This window comes from Thermobia domestica, chromosome 1 (genome assembly GCF_964235325.1).
Source record: "Thermobia domestica chromosome 1, izTheDome1.hap1.1, whole genome shotgun sequence".
Classification (NCBI taxonomy): domain Eukaryota; kingdom Metazoa; phylum Arthropoda; class Insecta; order Zygentoma; family Lepismatidae; genus Thermobia; species Thermobia domestica.
Genome location: NC_137454.1, coordinates 243,892,719 through 243,907,420, shown reverse-complemented (window position 1 = coordinate 243,907,420; position 14,702 = coordinate 243,892,719). Strand labels below are relative to the sequence as shown.

At 37.4% G+C, this 14,702-nt stretch overlaps 1 protein-coding gene across 2 annotated transcripts in view; it reads right to left on the bottom strand.

Annotated features, from left to right (window-relative positions):
- The window catches only part of DCTN4-p62 (dynactin subunit 4), a 59,451-nt gene that overhangs the window by 29,244 nt on the left and 15,505 nt on the right, over nt 1-14,702 (bottom strand). The window contains exons 3-4 of one of the 2 annotated variants that reach the window (XM_081771650.1): nt 6,460-6,727; nt 5,006-5,184 (exon numbers count right to left, since the gene is read on the bottom strand). In XM_081771650.1, coding sequence (XP_081627776.1) covers nt 5,006-5,090 — 85 coding nt within the window. In that variant the 5' untranslated portion in view covers nt 5,091-5,184; nt 6,460-6,727. The remainder of the gene's footprint in view (nt 1-5,005; nt 5,185-6,459; nt 6,728-14,702) is intronic. The other variant, XM_081771644.1, reaches the window with a different exon arrangement.

Sequence of the window (14,702 nt, the reverse complement as noted above, 5' to 3'; positions counted from 1 at the left end):
TTTACGATATCTTGTGAGAATCTCATCGTTGATGGATAGTAATCATACCATAATGTATAATACAAATCATACCAATAATTATAATCATTGATTCTACTATTGTACTTTTAATTAAACACAATTAATAAATTTTGTCTTTTAATGATTACTATATTAAACTACCAATTTTGCTTCCCTGACGCAGATTCTATAATTATAATAAGGATTTACACAATACAGTATTTGCGAGTCCTAGGTTTAAACACGGCCTGCAGGCGTGACTAATTTTCCCACTGCTTCGAGTTATTGGATGTATATTTCGATTGAGTCTTCTTTAAAAAATATAAAAATCAAATGCAAGATGAAAGGAAAGCTTACATACACACGGAAATGACAAGAAAACGACCATGAGGATAACTAAAGAAAAGATAGAATGAAATACAAAAGAATGTCGAAAGAAATAGGTCGATACGTCTCTTACACATTCAGACCCCAGCAGGATGCTGGAATCGAACGTAATTTCGGAAAAGCAACAACAGCGAGATATGTAAAAAAAAAAAAAAAAAAAAAAAAAAAAAAAAAAAAAAAAAAAGTGTAGCTCAATAGAAAATAAGAAGTGTCAGTACAGGAAGTTGAAATCATGATTACTTTCAAGCTGAAATAACAAACACACTTTGATGATGGTGATGTCATGGTAGTCTTCACTATCACCTCTAATATATATAAAGCTACATGAACCGACTTACTGACAAATCACGGATACTTCCGGTTGACGTTGAAAGTTGAAATATGGCATGCTTATAGCTTTAACAGAGAAACCAAGTGGAAAATTTTTAAAAGTATAATTTTATATTTTCTGAAGGTAAAAAATGGGCATGTAAAAATTCTCCATGTTACTTAAATGTTTACTTTTTTTAATCTAATGTTTTACGTAATTAGAATAAAAACCTGAAATTTGGTATCCTTATAGGTTTATTATAGCATTGTCTAATCACTTAAAATAATTTTTAAAAATCCAACTTCAGTGGAGTTTCATGGGGAACTGAAAAATCTTCCCCGTTATTTATGGGATACTTACACTCAATAATCATTAGGTATTCTCGGTAGGACACAATGATGAAATTGAGCATGTCTGTAATCTCCCGAAATTAATCCACAGAAAAATTTGCCCTTATTATAGGGTTATTTTTCAACAAAAAGTTTACTACAAACCGGAATAGAAACTGAAAACTTGGCATGCTCGTAGTTTTTGAAACAGACAAATAAGAAAATAGTCAAAAAATATTCTGTCTTTACGGGGTTCTATGGGGTTTCTACAATTCGATCCCACTTTTTTTTTTTTTTTTTTTTTTTTTTTTTTTTTTTTTTTTTTTTTTGAAAGATCCAGAACTTTCTTACTACTGATGTCAGAGGGAAAATGAGAAGCGTTTCTTAACCCTCGTTAGGGAACTTCCTTATTATTAATCCTACGGGAAAAAAAAAGTTTTTAACAGAAAGTAAATGGTAAAAATTTTCTTTCAGAAAGTAAATTTGTGAAAGTTCTAAGGGATGATGACCCATACCTTACTATTGTTCTTAGAAAAAAAAAAAAAAAAAAAAAACTGAAAAACTATTTAACAAAAAGCAAATACTGGAAATTCGACAAGGTTATAACAAAAAGAATCGAACTTTCTCTTGACAGTATGCAAGGGGTCTGCCCCCTTCAAAAACGTTCTAATTTCTTTTTTCGAAAACTACAAATTACAAATAAACAGAAAGCTCGCAAAATAAGCATCGCATAATAAGTTGCTAGTTCCTGGATAAAACAAGCACTGCTGTAACAGAGTGAACAAGCAAAGTATTAAGAAGTCAAGGAGCCGCGCTCTGGGGGCGAAGCCTCAGCTGCCCAAATGCAAGTTATTATTACTCAAAGACGACAAGAAGGAAGCAATAATAGAAGAACGTTAATTAATTCTCCAACATCCCAATTATTCAAACATATCTACAGATCCGTAGTAGTACAATAAACGAGAAACTGCAAAATTCAGTCAAATAATTATACTAATAATGTAGTAGAAAACACTAATACAGTGTACTGCCGAAAAATCAGAGTGGCTTAATAGTTAGTACTCGTGCTTTTGGTGCCGAAGACCCTGGTTCGATTCCCAGTGAAATCTACAATGTCGGAAGGTTTTTCCACTCGAAGTGAGGTAATTAAATTTATAATATTCGAAACATATCTTTACCCTGAATGTTATCAAAGTACCTATTTTTCCTGGAATACAGCTCGTAAAAGGCAACATTTAATTCACTGTAAACAAAACAAAACAAAAACACCTACAAGGGCACACGAAAAAAAAAAAAAGTAAAGTAGGGGTATATAGTCCTTCGTCGAACTGAACAAATTGGATAACAGGTGGTTTAAATAGAAAGAACTAGAATTAAAACTATAAAAATCAACAAAATTATTTTCTTTTAAAAAATATCAATCCCTATAGCATTATTGAGACAGTTATTTAGATTAGCTGATTTGCCCATTCTTCGCATGGGAAGAGATTTATGAAAAATATCAGAAAGATATACACTTGACTTTCCTTTTCCCCCTTAAAATGTGTATTTGAATTGAAAATAAATTGTAAAAATCCTCGACCCAAGTGCTATGTTTAAAAATTAATTTTAAACGGTTTAACAGTCTCTTCACTTTCGCCATTTGTATCAATAGGAAGTATCAAAAATTAGAAAAAACTCAACCAAAGACAAACTTACGCATGATAAAGCAACACATTCACAAATGGAAAATACGACGATGAAACCTCTACATTAATGCCAACATTTAAACAAACAAACAAACAAACAAACAAACAAACACACACACACACACACTCACTCACTCACTCACTCACTCACTCTCTCACTCTCTCTCTCTCTCTCTCTCTCTCCACTAATGAAAATAAGTTCTATTCAAAGCTAATAAGGTATGTTGCAAAATGATACGAACGATCCAAATATGTGACATAACTTTAGTAAACGCATGTTAAGGATGGAATACATGATATGTAAAGATGCACAAGGAGGATATGTATACAGGCCATGGATAGTTCACTCACTTCCACGGCTAACCAAATTGAAAGCAAAAAATAACCAAAACAATACGATAATAAATGTTGCAAAATGATACGAACGCAACACAAAAGCCAGTTCTAATAGCCAATAAATGAGCCGTTTCGTAACACCAACTTGAACACTCGATCAAACACGCTGTCTACGAGCGTTTGCAGCAGAGTCACATCAATTTGATTCCATGCAGCGATGATGGCATCCTGCAACTCACGAACATTCTTGTACTGTGTACCGTTGGCGTACACTGAGCGACACAATATTCCCCATAGATTTTCCATCGGGTTTATGTCTGGGGAATTGGAAGGTCAATCAAGTACAATCACACCTTTGTCCCGAAACCAATCCCTTGTAGTTCCAGCAACATGGATAGTGGCATTGTCCTGTTGGAAAATCCAATCGGGACCGGCAATTCGCGCCGCAAATGGCAACAAATTGTCTGCAAGTGTTGTTTGGTACGTGGTTGATGTCATGCGAGATGTAGGAAATGCGAGGTTTGTTGTACCATAATAACCAAAGCCTCCCCACACCATTAACGACTGCCCTCCTTGCTGTCGTTAACAGAACATCTGTTCCTCCTTCCGCAAATCGTGCCAATAGTATCGCCAGCCATCGGGACCATCCAAATTAAATTTCTTTTCATCACTGAAGATGACACGACGCCAGTGCTGCTTCCAGGTCACATGTGTCTTGGCCCAATTCACCCGTCGCTCCTTGTGCTGCGCGGTGAGTCGTGGCTGTCGCTTGCACTTCTTATATCGGAGATAATTGCAGCGTTTCACAGCTCTTGATAAGATAGATTTATGTACACGAATATTAGGGTCTCGTGCCAACTGTGTAAGGGATATTCCACCACAACTTAGCTTTCGAACAACCTGTTGTTCCTGTTGTGGCGTTAGTTTACGCGGCCTACCTGATGATTTCTTTACTCCATACCGCATCCCAAGTTTAAGAAAATTGTTCACGACACAAGCACTCCGCCCAATTCGACGTGCATATTTCATTAACAGATACACCTTCTTCTTTATATGCCACTATTTGTCCCTTTTCGCACTCAGACAGTACTTTGCCACGGCCCATTATGCTTCTCTTACTCGCCACCTCACCCAGACGTCCTCGTTGCAGTACACTACCTTACACTTCTATCATTAGTCTGTTATACATCTCGCCTTCTCGTCCAGCGCCTTCTATGATCGTAGCAGCGAACTAGCTATGTGTTGTTATGCTAAACATGTCTGGTTCGTATCATTTTGCAACACTTCTCTTGGGCTGTTTTTTTATTTTCGTTTCGTCATGTCGTCTATATGCGTCTATTTCTACAATACCTGTTATCGCGTAACATAAATACGACACTGTGTCATTCACCCTCACTTCCATTTTCCGTTTCCTTTCCGATCACATAATATGACGATATCTTGTATCGTTCGTATCATTTTGCAACGCACCTTAATACGAAAAATTACTGATCGAAATAATTTTTCTTTTTTAATTAATACTAAGAATTCGGGATAACTAATTTGAATAACGGCTAACTAGACTAGTACATAATAATACTCTATTTTCTGAATGTACGAGGCGTACCACTGGTTCAAAATCTGGCAACGCTGTATCGTAAAGCATGTTTATACTGGAATAACGGAAGTCCGTTATCAATGAATTCTCCGTGACAATATTGATTTTAAAATTTCCTACTCATGAGACCGATTAATGTTGAATCTAACTGCAAGTTTACACCATTCCTCCATGTACCAGATGATTCATTAATAGGTTACAAACGCAGTGTGTTATATATAGAAGACCTGACTGGAATGTTTTTATCAGAGCCCAAATTATTTACTCCACTATCATCAATATGACTGAACTCCTCTAACTAAAATGTTCCAATATTTTTCGACTTTCAAATACATCTTACCAACAGCCAACGACTTACCAACATTTTGATCTGGTAATCCTGCGTCACGAGATGTCCAGCGACAAAAACTACAAGCTAAATAGTACACTTTGCGAGGTATCATCTTCGAAGGGTCATCTGGGCTTTGTGTGGATATAGTAGTAGCTCGTGTTGATAGTGTGTGTAGACAGCTCGGGCAATCGAAGCAATTTGCGCATCTACGAACATATAATATTGTATTTTCAATATAAGCATCCAGTAACTAAAGCAAATCTTCTAGAAGAAACTAAAGTAAGCACATAAAATGCTGATGTAAAAGTTGAACATACTTCAAAGAAAAAAGCAAACATTGTAAATACTTCAATTAAGAATAAATAAATATATATATATATATATATATATATACAGGGCTTGAAAACTCCACTTGCCTGGTCGCCACTGACGAGTACTTTTTTACATTTGGCGGGTCTAGTCTGATCAGTCAAAAACGTGAACTCAAGAATAAACAGCACACGTCACTTTTTTTTATTATTTGTAAGAGTCAATAAACAAAATAAAAAAAATGTATTGATATGTTTACTGCGTCGCAGTTATTTTTGTTTATTTGTAAAAACATTAACTACAAAATGGTCTGGCTAGCAGATTTTTTTGGCTGGCGAGTACTTGCAAGATTTTTTTAAGCCCTGTATTATATCTACACATACATACATAAACACACAACAACACACACACACACACACATATACATACATACATACATACATATATATATATCTCGGGTGATTCCGTTAGTCCGTACCAGGCCTTTAAATCGAAAACGGTCCGAGATATGTACAAACTGAAAAACACGTATCCCATTAGTTGCAAGGACAACAGAGGGAAGTAAAAAGTTTCGTCCCAGGGTCCCAGACGGGGTCCAACTCAAAATTGTCAAATGGAGAGAGGGGTCAAGTGGTATATCGCTTGAAAGCTCTTGTAAAACGAAAGAAGCTACAAGTCCTGATTCTCTACGATCACCCTATGCAACATGGCGGCGGGTCAAAATTTCATCAAAAGTTGCATTGAAAACAATATGGTCACCCCTATAAATCTGAAACGGGCAGCCAGACGTAAAAACAGAAAAACAAGTGTCTCATTATTTCAAAAGTACAACATATCACGGTAACAAGTTCGAGATATCCAGGCAGGGTCCACCTCCAAATTAGCAGTTGTTTGATTGTGCTGGAGGGAAGACCCTTAACATTTTGAACAGCTATATTTCTTTGGTAACATACGTTTTCCGGGTACAATACTACAAAGACTGTTCAGTTCTCTTTCGTGACACTACTGAAAAGTGTTGTCTTGTCTCGTCTCGTAGTCAACACTGGTAACATATACAGTATGGAAATGGAAGCGTTATGGTGGACAGGTAAGCATATTATATTGAAACGTCTAACGTTGTTCTAAGAATTAATTTACCATCGCATAACGTACAAAGGATATATCATATTTACCTTGGAGACGGCTGCTGTCCGTTATGTAACAGATGTGCACTTCACACAGCACGTTTTACATCACGTTTTACCGAAATTGTCGTCCATGTACAGCACGACAACGGTCCAGACGGCGATAATAATTATAGCCCACAGCTTCAAGCTCTGCCTCTCCTATGCTTCGAAATGCGGTCATTATACGTTGCCTCATATCTTCTGGTGTAGTTGGTCTATTCGTGTAAACAAGCTCCTTGAGTCGACCCCAGAAATAATAGTCCATGCACAAGGTCTGAAAATGAAAATGAAATGAAATCTTTCAGTTTTATGTCCCACGGTTATGCCGGTTAGGCTAAAGGAGACGGAGATGAGTAATGAATGAAATGGTGAAATGAAGAAAGTGGGAGGAAACGGGAGAACCCGAGAAAACCCACGCACACGGTGTTTGTCCACCACAAAGTTCACTTGACGGAGGCTGGGATCGAAACCGGGACCCCAAACAGCAGAGGTGAACACGCTCTACCACTGAGCCACCGCGGCCCCAAACACGTAAGGTCTGGAGAGCGAAGAGGGAAAGGAGTATTGGACCCTCTTCCTAACCAACGGCGCGGAAATAAAGTATTTAATGCACCTCTGCATATACGAGCAGCATGTGCTGGACAACCAGCCAATTGCATCCACATATTACGCCGCACATGAAGTGGGATGTTTTCCAGCAGTTGGGGTAGATGTTCTGTCAAGAATTGATGGAACAGAGCCGACGTTAAATTTCCATCAATAAACCAGGGCCCAATTACATGTGTTCCAATGATACCACCCCATACATTGATGATCCAACGACTTTGACGGTCGATCTGTAGTGTCCAGTGCGGATTCTCCACAGCCCAATAATGCGCATTGTGTAGGTTGACATGACCATCACTTGTAAATATTGCTTCGTCTATCCACAGCACGTACATACTGAAAAACGTTGGGTTTGTCCTCAATTTCTGACGGGCCCAATTACAAAACTGGAGGCGCTTATTACGGTCGGCATCTGTTAGCACCTGGCACAAGGAGATATGATATGGGTGGCATCTATGCTTCCACAGTATACGCAGTACACTTGTTTGACTAATTCCACGATCCCGGGCAATATCTCTTGAGGATGCATTAGGACGTACTTCGATGGCAGCCAAAACATCAATAACGACATCGTGGTCATCTACAATTGGAGCATGTTTGTGACCCCCATATTGAGAAGGTATGCGCCCTGTTTGTTTCAGACGATTTGCTAACCGTCGAAGTACATTATGGGAAATTGATTGTCGCTGTGGGAATCTTGCGTTATAAATTCGGGCTGTAGCTCTATAGTTTTGCCTACATTCCCCTAACACCATTAACATGTGAAATGCCTCTCAGTTCGTATATGGCATTGTTCCGATACAATGCTACCTTTAGCCGACACTGCACTAACACACGATATTAGGGTAGTACGTGCCACCTTCTACAATGAAATGGAAGCCTTCTGACACAAACACACCTCAATTCGTAGCGTGTATTATTTTTGCACAGCACAAGTACTTCACTACAATTCGTACTAACGACCCTTCAGCAAAGCCTGCTCAACTTACTGTGGAACAAACTGTGTTCCAGCGTACCTCAGTTCGTGCCTTTCAATTCAAGGTTGTCTGCGACTGTTTCTCTCGAAAGGCGTATGTTTTGTACAACAAATATAAACCAGCAAACAGCACAATACAGTTGCAGTAATCGTTATCAAAGATGAGTATGTTTATTCATTTCGGTATTTCATTTGGAGTTATACGTTTCACGACATTAATGTCTCATGAATTTCACTTTTACACGACGCATAGGGAAGAAAAGGACAGGGCTGGAACCTTGCGTCAATCCCATTATTCTCCTGTTGTTACTGAGGAACACTGAGCTTAAGATAGGTATACAGACGAACCAGGCTGTGACATCATTCAAACCTAGGTCGGAAATTGGGGGGAAAATGCATTCTCGAGCGGAAATAGCACAATAACGCGGAGAGGGTAGCAACGTGACACTCGGGGATTGGCAAGATTTATGTCATTGGATAGCACATGGCAAGTCCAAAATACAGATCTATTTATACCGCCGTTTTGGGTTCTGGGCTAAATGCGGGCAAATGGTGCAAAACAACATGTCCCAGGAAAATGTTCCGTATAATTCCTGTACCCTGGAGAGTTATGATGTGCATCATGAAAACAAATCATCGCGTAGTGCACACAGCCGAAATATTCCGTCCGTTGCACTAGCCAGTCGGGAGGATACAGTGTTCAATTTCCTTGATCCCATAGTGTCGGAAGTCTGGGAGGGGAGAGGCCACCCTAAGAAGCAACATTACAACTACCGACAAGGGCTTTCAAACACACATCCTGTACGGACACCAAGGTCAAGATCTGGGAAGAGCCCCAAACCTCTTACAAAACAGATTCAGGAAACATTGGTAGAGCATGCTTGCCTCGTTCCATATCTCGAAGAATTCTGTGCAAGCAAAGTGAAAACAGTTGTTTTCTCCCGACCGACTAGTGTCACTGACTCAATATTTCGGCTGTGTGCACCATTCGCTGATGTGTTTTTATGATGAACACCACAACTCTCCAGGGCTACCGGGCACTGTCCAACAATTTTACCGCCAATTCCACTGGAATATGTGTTTTTTCACATTCATTTCAATGCAACTTTTGATGACATTTTGACCCGCCGCCATGTTGCATAGGGTGATCGTAACGAATCGGGACTTGTTGTAGCTTCTTTCTTTCTACATGAGCTTTCAAGCAAAATACCACTTGACCCCTCTTTCCATTTGACAATTTTGAGTTGGACCCCGTCTGGGACCCTGGGACCAAACTTTTTAATTCGCTCTGTTGTCCTTTGCAACTAATGGAATGCGTGTTTTTCAGTTTGTACATATCTCGGACCGTTTTCGATTTAAAAGCCTGGTACGGACTAACGGAATCACCCGATATATATATATATATATATATATATATATATATATATATATACTGCTACCCAATAGCTACTTGTCAAGTACGAACATCCGAAAATAAATTGCCTCATACTCTTTCTCTTTCTGCTTCAGGTCGATATTTGTCAGCTACCTTAAACTTTACGTACCGTCTTCAGCGTAACTTTTAAGTTAACGAAAAGATTGCTTACCTATTTCGTCATTGTCTTATTTTATATCGAGACAGTCAACCTATTATTATCATTAATAATAATATTTTGCCTGTCTGCAGCTTCTGGGATTAATACTTTTTTTTTTTTTCCTTTCTTACGTGCGGATCTGAAAATGATTTTTCCATGTTTCTCAATGTTCAGCTTTCTCTTTCTAACTTCAAATTGTTTCATTTTATATTTATTTTCTTCAAAGAAAAATGCATTCTGCACCCCAACTTCTTACACCCTCGGCTATGAATTCAAAGTAAAAACTGCTTGTTTAAAGATTGTATGATTGTGACTATTGTATGATTTAAAGAAAAAAAAAAAACTTTTTAATATTCACAAGATATCAAGGCATGTCTACCAAGTAAAATAAAATGTATAATATTTGCTTCCGTCTCCCTCTTTTTAAGATTTTTTTCATCGATAATGAAGAGCTTTTTCACTTTGTTTCTTTGTAGGAAGAACAGAATAAAGTATACGAAATTCGTGTATTTCTCGTTCTCAAAATTATTCAATAGATTTTTGATGGTATGTATGATTTGAAAATTTATCACCACCCTCTAATACCCGCTTTCCTTCTTTCCCCTCTGCCGTTACCCTGAGTACTTCTCCCCTCTTATTTTTCATCGAGAATTTCTCAGGCTTATGACGAGATATTAGACAAAATCATCTGTTCAACATAAGTTTAAAATTGTATGCACCCACTACCCAAAATAACCTAGAAAATCATAGTTCTTCTTTTTTTTTTTTTTTTTTTTTTTTTAATGTGTAGAACAATTTCGAGGTTTTAAAATTCAGTAATTTTATTTCCAAACGTTACGTAAAACCAATTCGGGCGTAATTACACTAGGAGTCATATCAGATTAACTAAAAGTTACCGAATTCACGAAAAAGGTAGTCGATGCGAAAGGGTGAAGCCAGTTCACATTCAAAGTTTGCTACCGCAGCAAAACGAAGTACGTTCCACATCAAAATATTTCTACTTGAGAAGCCTTTGCCCAGATCAGATAGTACCGTAACGTTATTCTTATATTCAGAATATTCTAATTCTTAACAGCCTTCAGAATCTCATACATGTAATCAATAATCACAGCACGTCATAATGTGAACAGCCGTAAACAAAGATATAATCATTGATTCATTGGCTGTGGATCGAGGGAAATACACAAGCTCGTTTGTAAGTACAGAATGCCACAAGCGGGTCTTTTCGTAATCAAAAACAATCTGTACACTGATTTGGTTTCAGTACAGTTGCTCAAAACAAAACAATTTTTTTTGTTTTCCTGTTGTAAAGATATTCTAGTATATTTACGTAATACAAATGCGAATGATTACTTATAGGGTTATTTCATGTGAAATCAACCAAGCCCGAAACCTCATGGTGTCAAGATTTCGATGGAACTTTTGTACATGTAGGCCTCTATGAGAAATGATCATGCACCAAATTGTAGCCCTGTACCCCCTGTAGTTTCAAAGTACAGGAAGGTAAAAAATTGAAAAATTTAATGTTCTTTGTAGAATCTTAACTTCAATTGGTCATATCTCCCGTAAATATTGAGCTAGAGAGTAAAATAATATACAGTTTTGAAGAGGAAAGAATAGGCTACAAGATATGTCAGGAACATTTATTTGAAAATCAAATATTTTTCGGGAAAATTTTGGATTAGTAATATCTCAGAAACTGCCCATTTGATTTTCTTGAAATTGGGTACCAAGGTAGCCCCATATGTTCGGCATAAGGTGCCAAATGTCAACTTGGGCCAAAAATGGGCCTGAAGTCTACAATGATTTTCGTGTGACTACGTCGGGAGAAAGACCTGGGGTGTCAATCTCTTCAGCTTCTTTTTCTGAATTGGTGACGCACCAAGTACCTGAAAGCTCTGGTTCAATATGTCAATTGTTGTGAAAAGCTAATCAGGATTTCCACTAAGAGACTGCCCATCAAACGATTCTTGATCATCATTTGCCCGTACGTCAGCTGCTCTGGAATGGTGCCTACTTCGTTCCTTCCTGCACTTGTTGCACATCTTGCTCAGACTGTGAGCTTTAAGTTGTGGAGCCAGTACTGTCATTACGCTTGCATCAGGCGAAGTCCAACTCTCACTTTATTGCTATGACTGCCAAATGGATCGGCACCGTAAAGGCGTGGCAATGCTGACATAGTGGAATCACCTACGTAGCAATGCAGCTTTTGAATGCAAACAGTTACAGGTAGTGCTGCACGTGGATCATAGGACTATCCACTACTGACACTCGAAAATGTGCTGTATAAACACTGTGATTTTACAAGCTATGTTTAAACAATATATGGACATTTAAGTTCGACTTGCTGTTTAGTCTAGAGCTAAGAGCTTACTGGCATGCCATTACAGTCTAATGAGATTATGTTTTTAATAGGAGGGTGCCCGAAATTTTTTGCACCGACTGTACTTGACGTTTAACAAAAAAATTTCTGGCTGTTCATATAATTCGTAATTTTGTTTGTTATTCTATTTCAAATTAACATGGAAAACTGTAAAAAAAAAAAAAAAAAAAAAAAAATATTAGGAATTATAGTTTTGGGAGTCAATACCTTTATTTATATTTTAAATTAGTTATAAGTCTTGTATATGGATGTGTAAATGGATTATTACAATTCTTACGGTGTCAGTGCTATCTGAAAACATAGGTCCACTATTGGACGGAACTTTTCAGATCAAATAACCAATCTAAAATTCGACAGAATTTTCAGGACCACCCTTCACCTCTCGTTTAGATACCTAGGTCCTTCTAAAATCTAGTTTAATCCAGATTTTACCAAATTTTATTCGTTTCAAAGCCCCACCGCCAAAATGCTTTGTTTTGATTGGAGGATAAACCCACGCTATGATATTAGGGCGCGATTATTCCCATTCCTTGCAAGAATTTCAATGAAGACGCCGGACTAAGATCTTCCCAGCTCAGAAAGTCAAAAAGGAGCTAGAAAAGCTGCAAACAAGGTAACATTTGGGATTTTATTAACATGTAAAATCACTGGAGGTCTCGAGGAGCCATGAACTATTAAATTTCATAGTAAAAAACTGGACTAAAAAGCTGAAATAGTAAGTGCAATATAGTGACGCCATGATTTCATCTTCCGATCGCTATGGACAGGATTCAGAAGTAGTGTGATTTCCGTTTTTCTTTTCCTAAAACCGGTTCTGAAGATCAGTGTTTCCCCTGATATTTTCACCTTCCAATTTTCCTGCTAATTGAGGGTTATAAGACCTGTCCATATATAGATTTGTTTATGTAGGTAGCGAGTGATTTTTTTTAACATATATGGCGGTATTTAATTTCGTTGTAGTTAAGATAGGTAGAATAATGCACGTGTAAATTTACAGTAAGGGCTCCTATCTGACTCCCAAATTGGGAGTACGGCTTCCAGCGGGATGAGTTGAACATGTAGTTTGTTCCGGGTTCCTGCCCCTTCAGGGCAGGGGTCCTATTGTTAGTCAACACTTCGATATGTCCCCTCGGGGCATTGATTAAACAGGTTGATTTTAAGAATGTGATTTAGTAAATACAAGGGCCAGTTGGCCCTGTTCCTTTCTTTCCCTTTCCTTTCGAGCCGATTTAAAATGGTAAAATCTGAATGTTGTCTGTGTATATTTATTAGTATAACATGTATTAATGATAGTGATGATTGGTGTGTATTGGCATGATGTGTCTTGTAGTTTAAGTAGTATGTGTATATTTGTAATGTAGTATCAGTGGTAGTGGTAGTTAAGTGATGAAAGAGTGTGTGAGATAATTAAATATGGACAGTGTAGTATTTGCTATGCGATAATTTTTTTTTATTATTCCGTCATTAAGTGAACTCATACACAATATTTAAAAGTGAACGTAATATAGTACAATAATTCCGTGTACAAGGTCACATTCAGTTGTTCAAGGGTTGATTATATCGTCGCTAGCCTCTAGTGTCGAAAGTCAGTACTAACCGTCATTCTCATGTCGATGTTCTTAGTGATTTAGTTTCCATGAAATTGACCTTTCTTTTCGAAATAAAACCTAGAAGGTATAATTCACAGCCCATATGGATGTACAGTTAGGTTAAGTGACCTAAAATTAATATATCCTGAAAATTACAACATTCTGCTTAGTCTAGAAATTGAAATATTTAAGTAAATAAACAATACGTAATTTTTTAACAGAAGTCGGGCGATATGATGCTAGTTCTTCGCTTTGAAATTATATTAAATGTTCATTTTTCTTCGTGGCTGCAGAATTTCATTGTTGCTGCAGAATTTTCGTAAAATTAAATATTATCGCGGATAATTCTATTTTCAGTGAACATACGTAGGATTTTTTTTTTTTTTTCGTTCTTAATAAAGCTACCAGGTATTACATAGTATTGTGTGCGTGGTGAAAGAGTCTTGAGTTCGAGTGAGGTTGTCGTGCGGTGATCGGAATGGGAAATGTTTGTAGTGACTATAGATTTTAAAGTGTTATGATGAAATGTGTATATAGGCTGGGCGTAGATAGAGGAGACAGGGTGTTTGTAAAATATAGCGTCGTAGTAAATGAAAAGAATGATGATATGAATATTATATGAATATGAATATGAAGTATATGAATATTGTAGTATATGAATATAGAAGATAGGACACCCATATAGTTAAATGTATAGTAGCCCAGTGAATACTTCGCCGCGTGTTGATATATAGATATTGAATAGATACGTGTAGCTACAAACATCTCAGGTTCTGACCCCTGCACCATAATATCACGCGGACCGGAGGGCGATATATAGTCGGACTATGGTAATACCTTGTAGTTTAATGTGTTATAATAATAATCAACCATAGTAATACCATCTGATAGAATGGGTAGCATCGTACAATCGCTGACTAGACATATTGAATAATAAATTATGAAAAGACAGTAGTAGTTATACAACAGGGCTGTAGTGAATTATATTTTCTGGTCGGTTTTAAAATAGAATATCCTGCTCCGTGAGATATTTTTTTTTTTTCCTTCACGTTACCTACTCGGGCTAGCTTACAATGTTCATGGAGGCGACAGCTCTGACAGGGTTACAGAATCAAAACAAT